Below are 21693 nucleotides of genomic sequence, written 5' to 3' on the forward strand. Positions count from 1 at the left end.
CTGTCAACATCAACCCTCTAGTCTCCATATCTCTCTGTCAACATCAACCCTCTAGCCTCCATATCTCTCTGTCAACATCAACCCTCTAGTCTCCATATCTCTCTGTCAACATCAACCCTCTAGCCTCCATATCTCTCTGTCAACATCAACCCTCTAGTCTCCATATCCCTCTGTCAGCATCAACCCTACTCCACACTGTTGGGCTGCAGGCCTCGAGGCAGCAGACACACGGGTAAGAGGAGGCTGGGAGGGGGAGGTGGGGGGTGCACAGGGCGTAATGGGGCAGGCGGTGGGGGGAGGGATGCCTGAAGCCAGGGGTGAGGTCTCGGGGGGGAGAGAGGGTGAGGGTGTGTTAAGGTGATAAAAACCTTTCATGACATTAGGGTCTGTGAGGTTCCGCGAGCAGATCATTGAGAGCATAGCGTGGAGCCTATCTTCCTCTTCCTCGTCATCGTCCAGCGAAGGTGCGCGGCTGCCCGTGGTGTGGTGGTAGTTTATAGTGACTGCTTGCATCGATGGGGAACAACAGAGAACACGGTTAGAACGGCACCTCCCAGCGGGCCTTTGGGGAAGACGAGTGACGGGGGAGGGCGGGGAGACAGGAAACTTGCACCCCCAAATGTGTCAAGACGTCAGGGTAATACAGAATGCAAACATACTTACATACTGAGTATTCATACGGTGTAGGTACCAGATGTGTGGTACATACTGAGTATTCATATGGTGTAGGTACCAGATGTGTGGTACATACTGAGTATTCATACGGTGTAGGTACCAGATGTGTGGTACATACTGAGTATTCATACGGTGTAGGTACCAGATGTGTGGTACATACTGAGTATTCATACGGTGTAGGTACCAGATGTGTGGTACATACTGAGTATTCATACGGTGTAGGTACCAGATGTGTGGTACATACTGAGTATTCATACGGTGTAGGCACCAGATGTGTGGTACATACTGAGTATTCATATGGTGTAGGTACCAGATATGTGGTACATACTGAGTATTCATATGGTGTAGGTACCAGATATGTGGTACATACTGAGTATTCATACGGTGTAGGTACCAGATGTGTGGTACATACTGAGTATTCATATGGTGTAGGCACCAGATGTGTGGTACATACTGAGTATTCATATGGTGTAGGTACCAGATATGTGGTACATACTGAGTATTCATACGGTGTAGGGTAGGGTATATAGGTAGGGTATATAGCTAGCATAGCTAGCCGATTTACGAAGCCAGATCAACTCCAGGGAATGTGACCGACGTTATGGGAAAACTATTGTCAACATCAGTCGTGCTATGGAGTGACCTTCGTCTTAGCTTGTAGCTTGTTGTGTTAGCTTTTTAACACAGATCTGGCAGGCCCAACACATCCGGTACCCACAACAGCGCATGCATTCAGTACAGAGATGGCTTTGAACTCTGAAGAATAATGTTTTTGAGCCTATAAAGTGCAGGTGTGTGGATGATGTCCTTACTGGCGTCTTGTGGGTGTCCGGGGTAAACAATACGAAACACATAGTCAGCAGCCGTCTGCTCCTCCGTCTCGTTCCCGTCCTGGTCCACCAGCCTGGCCGTGCTGGTCCTCTTCCTCAGTTTGGGGAACACCTTTCCCTGCAGGACACACACATGTATGGAAGTGCTCATGCACAAATACTACACACATACAGATGCAGCCCCTGAGAATTACCAGTGTTCTATCAATCTCTGCTACCTATCAAGATGATCATGTGATACAGTACCTATGGTTCTATCAATCTCTGCTACCTATCGAGATGATCGAGTGATATAGTACCTATGGTTCTATCAATCTCTGCTACCTATCGAGATGATCGAGTGATACAGTACCTATGGTTCTATCAATCTCTGCTACCTATCAAGATGATCATGTGATACAGTACCTATGGTTCTATCAATCTCTGCTACCTATCAAGATGATCGAGTGATACAGTACCTATGGTTCTATCAATCTCTGCTACCTATCAAGATGATCGAGTGATACAGTACCTATGGTTCATCAATCTCTGCTACCTATCAAGATGATCATGTGTTACAGTACCTATGGTTCTATCAATCTCTGCTACCTATCAAGATGATCGAGTGATACAGTACCTATGGTTCATCAATCTCTGCTACCTATCAAGATGATCGAGTGATATAGTACCTATGGTTCTATCAATCTCTGCTACCTATCAAGATGATCGAGTGATATAGTACCTATGGTTCTATCAATCTCTGTTACCTATCAAGATGATCGAGTGATACAGTACCTATGGTTCTATCAATCTCTGCTACCTATCAAGATGATCGAGTGATATAGTACCTATGGTTCTATCAATCTCTGTTACCTATCAAGATGATCATGTGATACAGTACCTATGGTTCTATCAATCTCTGCTACCTATCAAGATGATCATGTGATACAGTACCTATGGTTCTATCAATCTCTGCTACCTATCAAGATGATCATGTGATACAGTACCTATGGTTCTATCAATCTCTGCTACCTATCAAGATGATCATGTGATACAGTACCTATGGTTCTATCAATCTCTGCTACCTATCAAGATGATCATGTGATACAGTACCTATGGTTCTATCAATCTCTGCTACCTATCAAGATGATCATGTGATACAGTACCTATGGTTCTATCAATCTCTGCTACCTATTAAGATGATCAAGTGATACAGTACCTATGGTTCTATCAATCTCTGCTACCTATCGAGATGATCATGTGATATAGTACCTATGGTTCTATCAATCTCTGCTACCTATCGAGATGATCAAGTGATATAGTACCTATGGTTCTATCAATCTCTGCTACCTATCGAGATGATCGAGTGATACAGTACCTATGGTTCTATCAATCTCTGCTACCTATCAAGATGATCATGTGATACAGTACCTATGGTTCTATCAATCTCTGCTACCTATCAAGATGATCGAGTGATACAGTACCTATGGTTCTATCAATCTCTGCTACCTATCAAGATGATCGAGTGATACAGTACCTATGGTTCATCAATCTCTGCTACCTATCAAGATGATCATGTGTTACAGTACCTATGGTTCTATCAATCTCTGCTACCTATCAAGATGATCGAGTGATACAGTACCTATGGTTCATCAATCTCTGCTACCTATCAAGATGATCGAGTGATATAGTACCTATGGTTCTATCAATCTCTGCTACCTATCAAGATGATCGAGTGATATAGTACCTATGGTTCTATCAATCTCTGTTACCTATCAAGATGATCGAGTGATACAGTACCTATGGTTCTATCAATCTCTGCTACCTATCAAGATGATCGAGTGATATAGTACCTATGGTTCTATCAATCTCTGTTACCTATCAAGATGATCATGTGATACAGTACCTATGGTTCTATCAATCTCTGCTACCTATCAAGATGATCATGTGATACAGTACCTATGGTTCTATCAATCTCTGCTACCTATCAAGATGATCATGTGATACAGTACCTATGGTTCTATCAATCTCTGCTACCTATCAAGATGATCATGTGATACAGTACCTATGGTTCTATCAATCTCTGCTACCTATCAAGATGATCATGTGATACAGTACCTATGGTTCTATCAATCTCTGCTACCTATCAAGATGATCATGTGATACAGTACCTATGGTTCTATCAATCTCTGCTACCTATCAAGATGATCATGTGATACAGTACCTATGGTTCTATCAATCTCTGCTACCTATCAAGATGATCATGTGATACAGTACCTATGGTTCTATCAATCTCTGCTACCTATCAAAATGATCGAGTGATATAGTACCTATGGTTCTATCAATCTCTGCTACCTATCGAGATGATCGAGTGATACAGTACCTATGGTTCTATCAATCTCTGCTACCTATCGAGATGATCATGTGATATAGTACCTATGGTTCTATCAATCTCTGCTACCTATCGAGATGATCATGTGATACAGTACCTATGGTTCTATCAATCTCTGCTACCTATCAAGATGATCATGTGATACAGTACCTATGGTTCTATCAATCTCTGCTACCTATCAAGATGATCGAGTGATATAGTACCTATGGTTCTATCAATCTCTGCTACCTATCGAGATGATCGAGTGATACAGTACCTATGGTTCTATCAATCTCTGCTACCTATCGAGATGATCATGTGATATAGTACCTATGGTTCTATCAATCTCTGCTACCTATCGAGATGATCATGTGATACAGTACCTATGGTTCTATCAATCTCTGCTACCTATCGAGATGATCGAGTGATACAGTACCTATGGTTCATCAATCTCTGCTACCTATCGAGATGATCGAGTGATACAGTACCTATGGTTCTATCAATCTCTGCTACCTATCAAGATGATTATGTGATATAGTACCTATGGTTCTATCAATCTCTGCTACCTATCAAGATGATTATGTGATACAGTACCTATGGTTCTATCAATCTCTGCTACCTATCGAGATGATCATGTGATACAGTACCTATGGTTCTATCGTTCTCTGCTACCTATCGAGATGATCATGTGATACAGTACCTATGGTTCCGCAGTGGCGTAGCCAGAAATGAAATTGCAGGTGGGCTTGAACAAAAGTGGATGGGCCACACAACTTAGCCTAAATTTGGAGCGTTACTTAGCCACCGGTTCCCGACAAGCTGATGATATGGGACCTGGTACCAAATTACAATGGATGCCTTGGTCTTCTAGTTTCATATACCACTATCTTCACTCTAGCTCTAAGAATGAGCCCAATACAGCCTCTGAAAGGGAGGAGAAGAGGATTTAAGTCTCGCGACTGGATGGGCCTCGGCAAGAAATGGGTTGGCCTAGGCCAAACTAGGCCTATAGCCCCTGTTGCGCCTGCAAAATAGCACATCTCGATCACATCTTGATAGGTAGCATAAGGCATCCCTGTTTTTCAGACGATGTAGCAGGCTCAGTTGTAAAGTCAGCGTGGTATCACATGAAACAAGATGACCTAAGACATCTATTGGTAACATGGTGCCATGTCATGCTGGCTTGTCGGCCATGGGGGCTAAATAATTGTAAAGCTAAATATGGCAAGGGAAAATATATTTTCAAAGGGGTCCCTTTACCTCTCACTTCAAGATACAGGTATCTGAATGAAAATGGGTTCTACAGTATGTGTATCCACGAGTCTCCCCTTTACAGATGAGGTAGCATTTTTCGATAGGGTAGCGTGGATTGATGGACTCTGCTATTGCTTTGCGCTACGTTAGCATTTTTCAACAAGGCAGCATAGATTGATAGAACACCGGCTGATCCATGACAGGTCTGTGACAGGGCCCGTCCAGATCTGTGGCAGATTAAACGGAAATAAAACAGAAACTTAACTTGCATGTAACTATTTACACTTAATTTAACTTAACATAACTTAAACCAATGCAACCTCTTACTAAACCAGGGTATGAGCAATAACAGAAGCCAGTATTTAGGTATAAATCCAGCCTTAACAGGGTGACGGACCTTGCCTTTCTGGGACCAGAGGGGGGGTTCGAGCTGACCCCGCGGCAGGAGCCCGTTCTCCAGGCAGGACAGGAAGGCCAGGAGGTGACCGCCGGGGGGGAAGAGGAGGGGCGGCCGCTGGATCCCGTCCTGACTGACCAGAACCAGCGTCCCACCAGAGTCCGCTGAGACAAGACAACAGAGACAAACACGGCAGAGTGGCTCCTTAGTTTACATTGGGACAGACGGAGAGGGAGGGGGGGGGGGGGGGGGGGGGGTGGAGGTGAAGAAGGGATTTGCGAGAAAAATGAGAAAAACTGAAGCACCAAATACTGGTCTGACCTATTCCGTTTATAAAGTTAACCAATCAATATGTTGATGTGGCAACAGCAATCATTAGCTTTGTGTGTGTGTGTGTGTGTGTGTGTGTGTGTGTGTGTGTGTGCGTGCGTGCGTGTGTGCGTGTGTGTGTGTGTGTGTGTGTGTGTGTGCGTGTGTGCGTGCGTGCGTGTGTGCGTGTGTGTGTGTGTGTGTGTGTGTGCGTGTGTGCGTGCGTGCGTGTGTGTGTGTGTGTGTGTATGTGCGTGCACGTGCATGCCATGTAATAGGCGCTGTGTAACATGTAACCCAATCACCAGAATACAATGTTGGCATTGTAGGTTTCTGCACTACATAATGTGTATATAACGGGTGTTGATATACACGTATCTCAAAACATGATGCAGCGTATCATATATATATATATATATATATATATATATATATACGGTATATATAATATATATATACATAACTGTGTGTTGATATGAGAGGCTGCTAACATAACTGTGTGTTGATATGAGTCGACCTTGGCTGTAATGTGGGAGGTACAGAGGTAATATACTCACATCGCTGGTGACAGTGGATGCAGACTATCTGGCGCAAAGGCACAGTCAACGCATAGTCCCAGTAGATGCTAGCAGAGAGGGAGAAGTGGCCAGTGCAGTCAGACAAGGTAGAATATGAAGGTAAAGACAGGGCACTAAGGCAGAGGGTTTGGCAGTCTATCTCAGGAAAAAAGATAGGATGAATCTGCCAATGTTGAGGAGCCACAGACCCAAAGAAGTTGTTTAATTTCAAGTCTTAACATCAATTAATAATTTACCACGAAAAACACTCGCACTAATAATATCAATGGTGTGACATGGAGGCTGCCAATCATCTCCACCATTTGTTAGAGTGACGTTAATTATACAGAATCAGAATAACTTTATTGATCCCGAGGGGGGAAATCATGTCATGCTACACTTGCTCACACTCGGATAGGGAATAAAATAAACATCGAGACATAATACGAAGCATAGAATAGCCCAAAAAAAAACCACACAATAAAAATAGAATAGAATAGGAGTTAGGTAGACTATATACACAAAGGTGTCACCAATGCCTCTGTAACGGTGTTGTGTTTGACGGTATTGCAGCAACCCATGTTAAGGGCTTGCCCAGGGGTGGATTCAAACTGCCGACCTTTGGCTTGTGAGGCGGACACGCTAACCACTGCACCAAGAGAGCTAGCTGCATTAGCGGAGCTGATTAACGTGAGCACCGACCTCCTTTTGCGGAGGGGCTGACGCGCAAGAGACTCCTTTTGTACTGATTAACGTGTCTTTATACTGGGGGAGTGAGTTTAACCAACCTACTCGCTGCCACTCAGGACTCACAAGGAATCACATTCATTCGGTTCCACCTCCTCCTACAATCCTTGTCAAGTACCATTGGATAGACGGTGGAGTGAGTCCATGGCGAAACTGTTGACTGGCTCAAAGTGTCTGATGCCCTGAGGGAGGAGTTAAAGAGTTTGATGCCCTGAGGGAGGAGTTAAAGAGTTTGATGCCCTGAGGGAGGAGTTAAAGAGTTTGATGCCCTGAGGGAGGAGTTAAAGAGTTTGATGCCCTGAGGGAGGAGTTAAAGAGTTTGATGCCCTGAGGGAGGAGTTAAAGAGTTTGATGGCCACAGGCAGGAATTACTTCCTGTGCCATTCTGATTCTGATGCCCTGATGCACCCTACTGCCCAGGTGGGCTATCTTGTCAAAAGGGCCTTTCTGTGTGGAGTTTGCATGTTCTCCCCGTGCTCCCCTGGGGCTCCTCCATACAACATCGATATGGACCCCATCCTTAAAAACATGCAGAAGATTGTCATCTGACCAGTGACGACAACGTCTGAAGTTGGTCCCCGGGCGCTGTACACAAGAAAGCTGCCCACTGCTCCTGGCTGCCCCCCGGAGGAAGGACAAGCCTGGATGGATTAAATGCAGAGACTGAGTGTTTCAGCGGCCACCGTCAGCATGTGTGTGTGTGTGGCTGGCCGCACGCATGTGTTGGGTGTGTTCGTGTGACAAATCAAGACGGGTTTGTCCGTCCAGTTCTTCTTCTACTGAAAGTGCTCCTGTGTTCGACTAGCTCGTCATGGAGTGGGTGGGAGATGTTGTCCAGGATGGAACGTAACTTCCTCATCTCTGACACCGCTGTCAGAGGCCAGCTCCAGCCCCACAACGTCCCTGGCCTTGCAGATCAGTTTGTTGATACCGAGGTATCACAATTAGTTTGAAGACATATTGATGTTTAAAAATGTTAAATAATAGTGCCTTTGAAGGAGAATACTTGTGTCATTTCGAGTTATAGCCTATTTCCTTCTGTCCACATGTAGTTTACATTTCCCCCAGACACTTTGCAATGCATGCCATATGTTATTATTTTTTGTAGTTCTAATTTTTTTTTTTTTTTTTTAACGTGTTGTGTGTCATGGGCGTGGCTACCTCTTCTCCAGATCGCAGTCTCCCAGTGTGCCGTTGATGAGCTGGTTGGGTGTCCACTTCAGGGTGAGGCTCTCTCCCGCCTGGTGCAGCGACAGGTAGCCCCGCAACACCTCCATGTCCTTCTTCTGCCCGGAGGAGAGGAGACATCATGTGGGAGGAGGAGGAGGTGGAAGACAGCACAGGAGTAAGCAATGAGAGAACATTCAATTGTGTGTTTAGAATCAAGAAGATTGTGGGTCAGAAACTAGAAACTTACTGAACAGTTTAAACAAGATCCTTATAGAGGATAGATAGATAGATGGACCTGCTGCTCTTTTCTTTTTACCTCAATAAGTAATGCACAATTTACAGTAAAATAATAGAAATAACTAAAACAACAACAGCAACAACAATATTCATATTTTTCTTATTTGAATAGCACTTTTCTCAACAAAGTTAAATGTTCTTCGCACACAGGGTAAAGTACAATAAACAACAAACAACAACAATAATAATAATAATAATAATAATAATAATAATAATAATAATAATAATAATACTACACATAAAACAATGCATAGAAAACCCTAGAATGAAACAAAAGTCATACAGAGATAAAAGCTTTTCCAAAAAAGCATGTTTTAAGAAGGTATCTAAAAGCAGTGACAGATTTAGCAGACCTAATCTCAACAGGTAAGTCATTCCAGAGTGTGGGGGCCCGGAATGCAAAGGCACGATTGCCTTTGGTCACCAGCCGGGTTCTAGGGAGAACCAGAAGGCCACGCTCAGCTGACGGCCAGGCACACAGGGGATTAGAAGGTCTCTGATGTAGCTAGGGGCCAGGTCGTGTAAAGCCTTGAAGGTCAACAATAACATTTTAAAATCAATACGAAAGGAAACAGGGAGCCAATGCAAGGAGGCCAGAATTGGTGTAATATTCTCTTGTTTTTTGTTTTGTTTTTTTGAACCAGTGATAAGCCTAGCAAGAGCGTTTTGCACAAGCTGAAGGCTTGTCCTCTAGGATCTAATTTGAGAAATGATCTAAAGTTGATAAAAGCAAGAATGGACCATCCTCTTAACTTGGCTATCAAAACAAAGGCCAGAATGAAATAAAGCAGCCATGTTTCTTGCAGTGCCCTTAATGTTGTGTGATAGAGCTCCAGGGTTGCAGGCAAACAGGATAATCTCTGTTTTATCATTGTTACGTTTGAGGACATTTTGAGAAGTGCAGCTATTGATATCGGAGAGTGGTATATTGGGTTAAAGGAGAATTCTGCTTTTTTTACACGCTACACCTTATTTCCAGCTTTAAACATGATGTTTAAGTCACCCTGACAACTTGGGTTTGATTAGCATCAGCAGAAACGATCATCAGTTTGAACTGCAACCTGAAAACGAGGAAGACGGGGCATCTGAAATGATTGTATTTATGTCTTGTCAAAAGTTTATTTTCCGACACACAGCGGCTCATTATGCTTATTATATAATAGAGAGAACATAACTTAGCGATGTAACGTACCTCCGTGCTGCCAACAGCCTGCTCTGTTTTCTGTCCGTCACATAGATAGCAGCTCCCGCTTTATCTCCCACTGCTCTTTGTAATCCATATACAGTGTTGGGGGTAACTCATTAAAAAAGTAACATATTACATGTAATATATTACTTTTAGCAGTAACTCAGTAATATAACTTATTACTTATAGGATTTCAGTAATATTATACCAGTTACTTTGTCAAGTTACTCAAGTAACTGTGTTTTTATGCAAATAACCACTATAGATGACAATAATAAAGGAAAAGGATAACATTTCGAATTTTGGATTGTTTACACTGACTTCAAGACGGTTAAAATTATTTTTCGGGATAGTTCCGGGGTGGCGATGTCATTCTGCTGCTGCTGTTATTACAGTGAAAGTAATGCAAAAGTAGTGTAATAAGTAACGCATTACTCTACACAGACAGTAATATTGTAAAGTAACTTATTACTTTCAAATGAAAGTAACTAGTAATATGTAGTATATTACATTTTGAAAGTAACTTGCCCAACACTGTCCATATACAGTATGACGTTATTCCATACGAGTGCCAATTGAATTCAAATGAATCCTCCATAATCTTGAAATCACATATCTCTAGGCTACGCTAGGCTGCTACGCCATAGCACAACAAAATGAGTCAACTTTGACCTGCCCTGGATCTGCTTGTCTTCTTCTTCTGTTTGGTAACAGAAGAAGAGAAGCACTTCTGTTTGGTTTACACTTCCTGTGACTCATAAAGCTAGTCTGATGCATATGTGAGACAAACTAGGTTTGACCAGGTGAGTCAGACTAGTTTGAGCAGGTAAAACAGCCGGCGTTTTGAACAGGAAGTCGTGACACCATGGGTCAAGTGGGCGGGGCTACATCAGGTGAATAAAAGGTGATGAGAGAGTCGTACCGGTTGCACCAGGACATTGTTTTTGCCGTAGAGGAGGTGCGTCCGGGAGTTCTGGTGAAGCGACTCCACGTACTCCCTGGCCGATGCAGCAAAGCGGTCCTCTGACATGCTCCCACTGGACTGCCTCTTGCGGATCTACACACCAAAGACAACATCAGATTGTGAATGAATCCTGCTAGCCTACAGGATATGCATCCAATACAAAACGCATGTCCAGCTTTTATGAAAACCCTTACCAGACGCCTGCACGTCTGAAAACACCCTCCACTCACCCCCAGAGCGGGCCTGCGGCCGGGCGACGCCTCCTGGCCACGGTGGGCGCCATGGATGCGGTGGCGTTGGACCAGCTCGTTGGCCGAGGGGTCCGTCCAGAAATGATCTGAAGTCTTCAGCTTGGTGTACTCCAGAGCACACGGCCCCACTATAGACACAAACACACACACCCACACAATCACCCCCTCACACACACACACAAACCATCACACACCCACACACAAACACACACACACACACCCACACGCACACCATCACCCCCTCACACACACCCACAAACCATCACACACCCACACACAAACACACCATCACACACCCACAAACCATCACACCATCACACACACACACACACACACACACACACACACACACACACACACACAAACCATCACACACCCACACACAAACACACCATCACACACCCACAAACCATCACACCATCACACACACACACACACACACACACACACACACACACACACACACACACAAACCATCACACACCCACACACACACACCATCACACACACACACACACAAACCATCACACACCCACACACAGGGAGTATGGAAGAGACGGGGCGATGAGTGTAATTCTTAAACTTTTATCCATTTTGGGAAAAATCGCTTCCCTCAAATGTGATTACCGTAAATTCCGGACTATAAGCCGCGGCTTTTTTCCCGTTTTTTGGCCTTTTTTGCCCCCTGCGGCTTATATAACGGTGCGGCTTATCTATGGATTTTTCCAGCAAACGGCCACTCGGGAACCTCCAAAATCTATGGATGTTGGTATGAGGCAGAACGAGAGCAAGACAGACATTATGAGAGCGAGACCCTGATTGGATGATGTTGCAAAAAATGTGCCTCGCGACCTGATTGGAGCACTGTGCCACTACTCTCTCTCAGCCACTACGGTAAAACACCCTCCCTCCTCCCTCGCTCCGGGGGGAAAAAGGCAGCGATTGAGCCTGAAAGACAGTCTGAATGAAATTGAATGTAACATTCCCAATTCTATGTATTACATTCTAAAAAACTAACAGCAACATTTTGGAAGGCTAAGCCACACAACTAGCTCGTTGTAATCTAACATCATGCTTCAAAAGATGGAGAACTGGCTGTGTTACGACGATGGCGGCGATTGAGCCTGAAAGCCATGTCTGAGACAGTAGCGAGACAGGAACAACAACAGCAGCAGCAGCAAAGGATCATGCACAAACCCGAGACGAAAGGGACTGTCCGTCAGGGCGCGGACGACTGTGTCAGCAACTCCCTCCCGACTACCAGGAGAAAATTACAAACTTCGGCGAATTCACACAAAGAAAGATCAAGGAATATTCCATCGGACCGGAGCAGATCATAAATATGGATGAAGTGCCTTTGACGTTCGACCTGCCTCTCACTAGGACTGTTAACAAGAAAGGTGAATCGTCCATCACGTTGAGAACCACAGGTCACGAGAGAACGAATTTCACTTGTGTTCTTGGCTGCACAGCATCTGGAGTAAAGCTCCCGCCGATGGTGATTTTTAAGCATCTCACAATGTGTGATTTTGTCTGGGGATTAGTGACCTGACTTTTGTTTTGTTGAAATGTTAATAAATGGGAGCTTCCCCAAACAGCCATCTCTTTCCCGACAATCCCCTCTGTGCACGAAGCCTTACATATGGTAATTAAACATCAAAACACCCGCGGCTTATAGACCGGTGCGGCTTATATAAGAAAAAAATAGTCAACTTTGAAGGTGCGGCTTATAGACCGGTGCGCCTTATAGTCCGGAATTTACGGTATATTAAATGAGATTATATCTCCACGCTACCGACTTTAATCAAGGAGGTAACAATGAAAAAACAAAAGCATCTGTGGCTTCTATGGATGCTGCCGTTGTCACTCTTTGCTATTAGGGGTGGGAATGGCGGGGTCACTCATGATACGATACGGTCATGATACTTGGCCCTCCATAACGATATTATCATGATACAGCGATTCTGCGATAATCGATATATTGGAAGAAATTTCCTCTACGATACATCAAGGTTCAAGGTTACTTTATTTGTACCTGTAGGTATCTGTGTAACTGAAGAGAAAAAAATACCCCTAAAAAGGTAAAAAGCAGGTATTATGCATTTATTAGCAGAATTAACATGAACTCACTCATAGTTCACTCACTCACTCATGACATGAACTCACTCACCCACTCACTCACTTTACCCTCGTTCATTGATATGCGCCACCACAAGGTCTCTGTTTATCAAAATGGCTGCTTCAAGTTTCAGTTTCAAGATCCTGCATATTTTAATAAAATGTTGATACTTGGCGCCAGTGTATCGATAACGTATCGCAGGTGGAAATATTGCTATATCGCAAGTATCGATATTTTCTCCCACCCCTATTTGCTATTGGCTGTTTGTACTTTTGGCAATTTAGGAGTTTAAAGGGACAGTTCGACCCTAAATCAAAAAGACACTGTATTTTTCATCTTACCTGTCGTACTATTTATCCATCTTTAGATCATTTTGGTGTAAGTTGTAGAGTTTTGGAGATATTGGCCCTAGAGATTTCTGCCTTCACTTGAATGCAATGGAACTGGATGGCACTCGGCTTTTGGTGCTCAAATCGCAAAATAAATAAATAAACAACAACAACAACAATAACAATAATAATAATAATAATAATAATATATTTTTTGTGTGTGGAAAAACTCAACAGCAATGTCTCCAGAAATCATGACCCGGTTACTTACTGTAAGTAAGATAATCAACAGAGCTTGTTGTGAGCAGTTTCATGTAGGAACTATTTTCTTTCGACCGGACTACACACGCCAACCGTCTCACGGTGCAGCAGAAGGAACCGTGCATCTAACATTAGCTCAGTTTAATGTTAGCTTGGTGGCAATGTTAGTTTAACATTAGCTTAGCGTAGCTTCAATGTTAGTTCAATGTTAGCTTAGCTGTAATGTTAGCATGCTACCTTCTGCACTCAGATGGTTGGCGGGTGTAGTTCGGTCGAAAAACAAATAGCCGAGTGCCATCCAGTTCCATTGCATGTATGGCGTGAACTGTCCTTAAGCTTATTCTATTATTGCACTTACTGTAATAAATGTAACGTGTATACTCACCCAGTAGAGCAGCTAAGATGGGCCCGAAGACTGCATCATGCATCAGGGCTTCCCTCTCATAATATTTACTGCATTGATAAACAGAAAGACAGACACCATGAGAAAGCCCAAAGGAAGAGGAATGGAAAAACCTTCTGCACATACATACTGTATTATCAGGCTGTTACATTCATACATACTGTATCATCAGTCTGTTACATTCATACATACTGTATTATCAGTCAGTTACATTCATACATACTGTATCATCAGTCTGTTACATTCATACATACTGTATTATCAGTCTGTTACATTCATACATACTGTATCATCAGTCTGTTACATTCATACATACTGTATTATCAGTCAGTTACATTCATACATACTGTATCATCAGTCTGTTACATTCATACATACTGTATCATCAGTCTGTTACATTCATACATACTGTATCATCAGTCAGTTACATTCATACATACTGTATCATCAGTCTGTTACATTCATACATACTGTATCATCAGTCTGTTACATTCATACATACTGTATTATCAGTCAGTTACATTCATACATACTGTATCATCAGTCAGTTACATTCATACATACTGTATCATCAGTCTGTTACATTCATACATACTGTATAATCAGTCTGTTACATTCATACATACTGTATCATCAGGCTGTTACATTCATATATACTGTATCATCAGGCTGTTACATTCATACATACTGTATCATCAGTCTGTTACATTCATACATACTGTATCATCAGTCTGTTACATTCATACATACTGTATCATCAGTCTGTTACATTCATACATACTGTATCATCAGTCTGTTACATTCATACATACTGTATCATCAGTCTGTTACATTCATACATACTGTATCATCAGGCTGTTACATTCATACATACTGTATCATCATTCTGTTACATTCATACATACTGTATCATCAGTCTGTTACATTCATACATACTGTATCATCAGTCTGTTACATTCATACATACTGTATCATCAGGCTGTTACATTCATACATACTGTATCATCAGTCAGTTACATTCATACATACTGTATCATCAGTCAGTTACATTCATACATACTGTATCATCAGTCTGTTACATTCATACATACTGTATAATCAGTCTGTTACATTCATACATACTGTATCATCAGTCTGTTACATTCATACATACGGTATCATCAGTCTGTTACATTCATACATACTGTATAATCAGTCTGTTACATTCATACATACTGTATCATCAGTCTGTTACATTCATACATACTGTATCATCAGTCTGTTACATTCATACATACTGTATCATCAGTCTGTTACATTCATACATACTGTATCATCAGTCTGTTACATTCATACATACTGTATCATCAGTCTGTTACATTCATACATACTGTATTATCAGGCTGTTACATTCATACATACTGTATCATCAGTCAGTTACATTCATACATACTGTATCATCAGTCTGTGACAGGTCTCCATACACTGCATCCACAACATGAGATCTCTGCCCAACACTTTTCTCCACTACTCCATAACACACATGTCTCACTGCCAAGTTCCCCATGCATTCTGACACATTCAGGCGATAACGTGGGGTGGCAATGTGCCAAAAAGTGAGCGCTTGCCTTGTTACATCGCCCAAAAGCCTCAAAATAGTGGTCGCACTAACGTTAAACGGTGGATGATTTTACAAGTGGCATTCGACATATCATTGATCAATTTATCGTCAATTTATTTCTCCCCACAAAAGTTAGTCTATATCATGTCTCGAATATATAATACAACACTATCACCCTCTTGCATCGGGAGGAAAATAAACCATTCAAGCCGTTTGCAGCACTTGAGGAAACAGTGAGTTTGCTCGTTTATTTCATTGCACTTATCACCTAATAACCTTGTTGCATTTTTAAACTGGCAAATGGGGGGAAAAGAAACGATTCAACTTGTACTTGTTTACTCACCTATTTGGCTCTCTTCCAAATAATCCAGCCACGTAACTACGTCCATTCATGAAATTATTAAATAGCATGGGGACATGAATGGTTTGTAAAAGTGCCATTTATTTAACCACCCGCCCACTCACAGCATGTCCCGGATAATGAGCTGGGAGCTTCTAAACTACAGCCGCTCTGCCAGCGATCCGCACCCTGTACTACTGTAGGGGCTCAGATGGTAATGATCTGCACATAAAGCGGATAATTGTTTCTAAACATGCAGGCCGACCGGCTAGCATCTGGTAATGGTCAGGAGTTCACTGCATGTTTAAAAGGGGCATACACGTGCATGCTATGTCTCCCTCGAGGGCAAAACAACGAGTTACGGTAGAAATCAGTGCTACCAGTTGAGCAGGAGAGCGAGGGACGCTAGAGAGGAGTGCGCTCAATTTCTAGTATATTATAATATAACTCTCCAAAGATACAAATGGCTGTGTGAGGTGTATGTGTAATATACTGTATGTGGGCTGTGTGTGAATCATCAGGGAGATTCTAAGTTCAGATGTTAACCCTCAAAGTGGGTATAGACATTTAATTACAACACCTCATCACAAAATAACTGCTGGAAAGCATTGGAACATCACAGACTGATGATACAGTACAGCCCAGTGATACCCAACCCGAGGCTCTAGAGCCACATGCGGCTCCTTTATGGGTAGTTGTGGCTCTTTTAAGTCCTACTTAAAATAAATACATCAGATTTAACAGTGAGGAAAGCCCCAGGCTGAAACGCGTCTGTATGTGCTGCTGCTGCTGTGCAGATTCAAATACTCTTGAAAGTTAACCTGCGAGTGCTGCCAGTTCCATTGAACTGTCATTGTTCACCAGCGCCAATCAGCACAGAATCAGGACTGGGGCTGCAACAAATGATGATTTCCATTACTGATTAATCTCTTGATTATTTTCTCCACTAATCGATTAGTCGTTTGGTCTATAAAATGTCACAAAATGGTGAAAAATGTCAATCACGTTTTCCACAAAGCACAAGATGATATCCTCAAACGTCTTCTTTTGTCCTGACCAACAGTCCACAACCCGAAAAGTAGATATTATCTACTTTTCATAGAAGACTAAAGTAATATATATATATATATATATATATATATATATATATATATATATATATATATATATAACATTTATATATATAAATATATATATAAATAAATAAATAAATATATATAAATATATATAAATAAATAAATTCATATATATATATATATATATATTTATATATATATATATATAAATTCACATTTTAAGAAGCTGGAATGAGATAATTTTAGTATTCTTTTCTTCAAAATTAGTCTAAATGATTTAATCGATTATAAAAATAGTTGGCGATTCATTTTCTGTCAATCGACTAATCGATGAATCGACTAGTCGTTGCAGCTCTAAAGCCCACGGCACACAAATCAAACATTCTACAACAGACACAGACAAACACAGATGTTTGTGTGGTGTGCCATGGTTTTCTGTCCTTGCCTGGAGATGTTTGGTCAGATTCCACTTCCTTGTTTGTTTGTGTTGAGCCCATAGCACACCAATCAAACACAGTTGTTGGATCATGTTTTGATTGGTGTGCCACGGGCATAACCAGGAGCATGAAATCAAAATGGAGGACTCACTTGGAGTTGTCTACGATGTACTGCACTATCTTGTCCAGGACCTTGTGGAAGAGGGCGGTGCGGACCCAGATGTGTTTGATGGCCTGGGGGGAGAGGGGCTGCGGGGGGCGGCTGCTGCTGCTGGTTGAGCCCTGCCTCCTCACCGGCTCATGACCCACGCTCTGGCTCCTCCTGGAGGCCACAGGGGGAAGGACTCGTAAACAAAACACCAAAGTCCAAAGAATGTGGAGAGGTTAGTACATACATAGAAGAGACTAATAATCACTATTTATAACATATAACAGCTGACCACAAATCAGTTTTTACAAATCTATGCCATGTCCATCCAGCATGTTGATGGTACAGACCATCCTCACAAGGAAAACTGCAACATTGGTCCATTTTCAAGGGGTTAAAATGACAGAATTGGTCGTTTATGAATGTGCATGCGTACAGTGCCTATGCCAAAGTCGGACGCTGGAAGCAGGAAGTAGCGGGGATTTATTCTGTGGTTTGGGTATGAGGACATGTTAGATGGTCTGTGTTTAGGATGTGTTAGGTGGTCTGTTCAGTCTGTGGTTTGGTATGAGGACGTGTTAGATGGTCTGTGTTTAGGATGTGTTAGGTGGTCTGTTCAGTCTGTGGTTTGGTATGAGGACGTGTTAGATGGTCTGTGTTTAGGATGTGTTAGGTGGTCTGTTCAGTCTGTGGTTTGGTATGAGGACGTGTTAGATGGTCTGTGTTTAGGATGTGTTAGGTGGTCTGTTCAGTCTGTGGTTTGGTGAGGACGTGTTAGATGGTCTGTGATTAGGATGTGTTAGGTGGTCTGTTCAGTCTGTGGTTTGGGTATGAGAATGTGTTAGATGGTCTGTGTTTAGGATGTGTTACATGGTCTGTTCAGTCTGTGGTTTGGGTATGAGAATGTGTTAGATGGTCTGTTCAGTCTGTGGTTTGGTTTGGGTATGAGAATGTGTTAGATGGTCTGTTCAGTCTGTGGTTTGGTATGAGGATGTGTTAGATGGTCTGTGTTTAGGATGTGTTAGATGGTCTGTTCAGTCTGTGGTTTGGGTATGAGAATGTGTTAGATGGTCTGTGTTTAGGATGTGTTAGATGGTCTGTTCAGTCTGTGGTTTGGGTATGAGAATGTGTTAGATGGTCTGTTCAGTCTGTGGTTTGGTTTGGGTATGAGAATGTGTTAGATGGTCTGTGTTTAGGATGTGTTGGCTGATCTGTTCAGTCTGTGGTTTGGGTATGAGATTGAGAAGATTGAGAACATGTTGGATGGTGTGTGTGTGTATGAAGGCAGGGGGTGCTACCGCACAGTCACGATGTCTGCAATCCCCCAGCCTTTTCGAAGTGTGTGTGTGTGTGTGTATGTGTGTGTGTGTGTGTGTGTGTGTGTGTGTGTGTACACGTGGAGGGGGATCTGCTACCAACAGTCACGATGTTCGCAATCCCGATTTCCCGATTCAAGAAGGTTCAGTGTGTGTATGTATGTGTGTGTGTGTGAGAGTTAGAGAGAGAGAGAGAGAGAGAGAGAGAGAGAGTGAGAGTGTATGTGTGTGTAGTGCCAGCAGCAAGTCCAGAGGTGCATCAGGATGAAGTGAGAGAGAGAACAGAAGAGAGAAAGAGAGGGATGAGCTGTTCCAAAATAAACCTGCTATTACCTGCTGCAGGGTACCTGCTGCAGGGTACCTGCTGCAGGGTACCTGCTGCAGGGTACCTGCTGCAAGGTACCTGCTGCAGGGTACCTGCTGCAGGGTACCTGCTGCAGGGTACCTGTTGCAGGGTACCTGCTGCAGGGTACCTGCTGCAGGGTACCTATAGAGTGAGTCCTAAAACCCCAAAATGCGTTAGCATGGGTTCTCTCGTCTCAAAGTCAATGGGTTAGATGCCTGAAATAATGTCTGTGGTTAAACACATGTCTATGATACTTAGATCGTTGTGTTCAGCAGGATAATCTTCACAAATAAACATCACTTTTTGGGTTGTTTTCTGGCAATCGCAATTTTGGTGATCGCAGTTACGCTTAAAAAAAATCATAAAAGTGGTGTGACCTGCAATAAATTTGATTATTGCATAAATTGCAGTATGTAGCAGTTATTGCACATTAACTCATTCACTGCCAATATCTGACTGGCATTTTTGGCACAGGCCAAGTATTTCCATAATGTTTGGTCATCTTTCAAGACCCACAGTAAATTCTGTACTAGGACTACAGTGATGTCCAATACCTCGAAATGAAGATCTAAGTCTCTACTTTCACCCCCAAAAAGAAAGTTAGCTTTTAGCATGTTCTGTACTCTACTTATAACCCTTTTTATACACCCCATGTTCACCAAAAAAGCCTGTCTGGGAAGAGAAAAGGGAGAAAAAAGCATTTTTGTAAAAGGGCACAATCTCAGGCATAACTCACTCTCAATTCTTTTATTTTGAACTGTATTGACATCAGACATGTAAATATTATTCGTTAGGACACAAATGACAAAAAAAAAATATATATATATATATATATATACCAGAGATGGGGACTCGAGTCTGCGACTCGGACTCGAGTCGCACTTAAGTCGCACATGCAGAGACTTGAGACTTGACTTGAGACTCGTCCTCAAAAGACTTGAGACTTGACTCGGACTCGAGGTTTGGGACTCGTGAGCAATAAGGGGGAAAAAGTACGGAAATGTCCTCCTTCCGGCCGATCCATTATTTAGCCGTGCGCGCACGGGGCTACAGAGCTGCAAGCTAGCCAAGCAATATGCCATCATTGCCTACGGCGAGCCGGGCGAGCACACTTGCAGCAGCAGCCGGTGTACCATTTATTATCAGCTTTGGCTATAAAGACTTTGCACAAGGGGGCAACAAAAGAATCGCTAAATGCAACGCCTGTGGTATGACGATCAAGGATGCTGGATCGACGACAAGTAACTTTATCGGGCACCTGAAAACGCACCCTGAAAGGTCAGTGAATGGCTTGGTGGATAATTTAACGTTAGCTTAGCTTGCTAACCCAGTGTAATGTAGCTACGTTAACCCAATAAGCCTGTAACGTTAACGCTAACGTTACATGGTCAGAAACAAACCTCTAAACCTGCCTGTAGCCGACCTAATAACGAGGTGTTTAGCCAGCACATAACCGCGACACACAACTATAAAGGTTGATTATAAAGGCTTATAGTTGTGCGTCGTGGCTAGCCTTGTTTGCTATCGTTAGCTTCCCTCCAACAGATAGCAGCAGAATAATGCTAACATTACTAGCGTTAGCTTTGTAGTTTTTCTCGTTCCCTTGTATTTTAGAAAGATGAATGTTTGCTACCACACTTGTTAAAACGATCGGGTAACCGTTCTGCTGCTACAATCTACTGGTTAACGACAGTTATGAGAGAAACACCTCACTAGTTAATTGTTATGTCGGCTACAGCCAGGCTATTGTGGACCACGTAGCGTTAACATTACAGTCCGACCTAGGGTAACAGCATTACACTGGGTTTGAGAGGCTAGAGATGTGTTCATTTAGTAGATTATAAACTGTTAGTTGAGACCCAGTATAATTATACAACATTGATGTTACTCTTGTTTTGCTAATTCATTTCCAATGTTGTTCATCTACAGGTTTACTGAATTTGGAAAAGCGAAGACTGTCGCCAGTGGAGAGGGACAGAGCACCATTGATTCCTTCTTTAGTAGGGGTGTCACAATATATCGTCCCACGAAATTTCGCGATAGTAAAACGTCACGATATGTATCGTTGAGATGAAATCTCATATCGTGAAAAAAAAAAAAAAAAAAAAAAAAAAAAAAAAAAAAAAATTCCAAAAGTAGACAAAGAAACGTCTTTGTTTGTTGAAGTTCAATGTGTGGAAAGTAGTTCAGTTGAACAAGTCTCTGAAGAGACACATGAGAAGTTATACAGGAGAGAAACCATTCAATTGAGTTTCTGACAAAACTGTTTACTTGACAGGAAAAACTGAAGATGCATAAAAAATAGACTAAGAAAAGTCTTGTTGTTTGAGT

The 21693-nt window shown here is 42.4% G+C and overlaps 1 protein-coding gene across 1 annotated transcript in view; it reads right to left on the minus strand.

Annotated features, from left to right (window-relative positions):
* Positions 1 to 21693, minus strand: part of sgsm2 (small G protein signaling modulator 2) — a gene marked incomplete at its 3' end in the record, with an annotated part of 144945 nt that overhangs the window by 35979 nt on the left and 87273 nt on the right. The window contains exons 4-12 of the mRNA XM_083637253.1: positions 17704 to 17874; positions 14082 to 14149; positions 10967 to 11115; positions 10695 to 10829; positions 8281 to 8405; positions 6373 to 6440; positions 5507 to 5670; positions 1488 to 1623; positions 369 to 503 (exon numbers count right to left, since the gene is read on the minus strand). Of these exons, the coding sequence (XP_083493379.1) occupies positions 369 to 503; positions 1488 to 1623; positions 5507 to 5670; positions 6373 to 6440; positions 8281 to 8405; positions 10695 to 10829; positions 10967 to 11115; positions 14082 to 14149; positions 17704 to 17874 (1151 nt within the window). The remainder of the gene's footprint in view (positions 1 to 368; positions 504 to 1487; positions 1624 to 5506; positions 5671 to 6372; positions 6441 to 8280; positions 8406 to 10694; positions 10830 to 10966; positions 11116 to 14081; positions 14150 to 17703; positions 17875 to 21693) is intronic.

Source organism: Poromitra crassiceps (assembly GCF_964638095.1).
Source record: "Poromitra crassiceps genome assembly, chromosome: 5".
Classification (NCBI taxonomy): Eukaryota; Metazoa; Chordata; class Actinopteri; order Beryciformes; family Melamphaidae; genus Poromitra; species Poromitra crassiceps.